The sequence below is a fragment of the Protobothrops mucrosquamatus genome, unplaced genomic scaffold (assembly GCF_001527695.2).
Source record: "Protobothrops mucrosquamatus isolate PMUCROS unplaced genomic scaffold, P.Mucros_1.0 scaffold6256, whole genome shotgun sequence".
Lineage (NCBI taxonomy): Eukaryota > Metazoa > Chordata > Lepidosauria > Squamata > Viperidae > Protobothrops > Protobothrops mucrosquamatus.
The window spans coordinates 1-2,001 of record NW_015392087.1 but is presented as its reverse complement, the minus strand read 5'-3'; the positions used below and the strand labels follow the sequence as shown (position 1 = coordinate 2,001).

The 2,001-nt window shown below is 41.0% G+C and overlaps 1 protein-coding gene across 1 annotated transcript in view; it reads right to left on the bottom strand.

Annotated features, from left to right (window-relative positions):
* Positions 1 to 1,995, bottom strand: part of LOC114923667 (disintegrin and metalloproteinase domain-containing protein 32-like) — a gene marked incomplete at its 5' end in the record, with an annotated part of 15,321 nt that extends 13,326 nt beyond the window's left edge. The window contains 3 exons of the mRNA XM_029286944.1: positions 433 to 522; positions 1,024 to 1,222; positions 1,877 to 1,995. Of these exons, the coding sequence (XP_029142777.1) occupies positions 433 to 522; positions 1,024 to 1,222; positions 1,877 to 1,995 (408 nt within the window). The remainder of the gene's footprint in view (positions 1 to 432; positions 523 to 1,023; positions 1,223 to 1,876) is intronic.
* Positions 1,996 to 2,001: the final 6 nt, after the last annotated feature.

Below are 2,001 nucleotides of genomic sequence, written 5' to 3'. Positions count from 1 at the left end.
GGGGAGGGGAGGGAGGGTTTTGGAGAGGGGGGCATTTATATTGTAAAACTTTTATAAAACTTTTAATTAAAAAAAAAAAAAGATGGGCCTTGTCACCATGAGTCAGATGGTCTTACCCACTTAGTATCATGATGCATCAGCTAAGACCAGGGGTCTTCAAACTTGGCAACTTTAAGACTTATGGACTAATAATATCTATAAACATACATGAAGCTTCATTTCTTATAGCTTAAATTTCCAGGTGATGTTTAAGGACAACGTTATATATTTCCTGCCCTCTTATTCCTACATTTTTGAGTTTCTGGATATTTGGCCATTCTCCTCTAGTCCTCAAGATTGGAAAGCAGCTGCTTGATATTCACCCCATAGTTCTATCAGGCCTAAACCCCACAGCTTCCCATCTCCCACATTTCATACCTTACGACGCCTTACCTTGCAATTTTCACAGCATAATTCATTACTGCACAAGGCTCCCCGCTGAAACGTGCAACTGCTAGTACAACATTTACTCCTTTTACAATGCTGAAAACAAAAACATTAAACATTATGGCTGAAATATTAGCTAGTTCTCTACCATGTGGGAGATCTCATCTTGCCTGTCTCAATTTATCTGGGCTGCAGAAAGATTGTATTGAAAGGAACATTTAATTTTTACTAAGGGTCTCCGGAGATACGAAGGATGAGACATTAAATGTGTTTATGTTGGAGTCAACATCTAATCCAGCTTTCTTTTTTGGGAGGGGGAACCTACTATACAGCCATATTCCTTAACCCTATGAGCATTGCACAGTTCACTGCAAGTGGTATCACGATTGTAGCTAATAAATTTTAAAATTCCCAGGCAGAGAGGCACGAAGGAAGAAGTTAGGGGATGAACACAAATTTAATGGTGAATTTTTTCAAAGCATCTCTAGCTAGGCGAGAATTATCCTACCTTAATGATTTTATGCTCCCTTCTGACAAACATCAGGAGCCCCTACATATTTAAATCAACACATCTGAAGACGGTTGTCAAATACCCACCTCAACACTGCCACAATCGCATTTCTCACCAGGTTCCAAAACACCATTCCCACAAGCCGGTTTCCCTTTGGACAATTTCTTCTGAGAGTACAATTTCAAATTTGGCCGATTAGAAAGGCAAGGGGCGCTTTTGAACTTAATGAAATTTTGGAAGTCCACAACGCTGCAGCTGCTGAATTTTTTAATTCCACTGAAATTACTGGGGGGAAAAAAAAAACAAAGGCAAAAGAATACGTATGACATTAGCATCTAGCCATCTCTCTTTCCAATATATACGTGTCATGACTATACAATCACGTCACAAACTTTTGGGCACAGAAGAAAACTTAAAAAGAGCACGTACTTCCCTTCCAGTGAGGCCCATTGCTATGTTTCTTTATCATCAGATGCGCAGAGGTTTCTCCTACTTGAGGAGAACCACCAAATGGGAACCTAACAAAGATTTCATGTAGAGGTAAAGGCAGTCCTCAACTTACGGCAATTGACCCCAATATTTCTGCGGCTAAGCCAGACAGTCGTTAAGTGAATTTTGCCCCATTTTACGACCTTTCTTGCCACAGTTGTTAATTTTGAGCCCTTAGGAACAATTATGAGCACTTTCCAGCTTAGTCGCCTTTGAAGAATCCATAAAAAGGGGGAAGTTTCTCATTTTGGATTATTGAAAACATCGCTAAATGCATGCCCATCAGCCTCCACCTTAACCGCCAAGCATCTGAACTTGGCAGGTGAACAGCCTGTGATCGAGTCTCAACATACACACAGCCCAGTGAAGCCCCTTCAGCAATATCCATCACAGGGCTTCTTATCTCTGTTCCAGCTATGAACGACAGAAATGAATAATAGCAATACTTGCACTGCATTTGTGTGCATTACACAGATGTGACCGGGGCACTTGCAGTCTTTGCTGTCCTCGTATTCCATCCCCAGGCTGAAACCCAACAGCTGAGCCAGAATGACTGAAAAAGTCTCCAAAGTTAT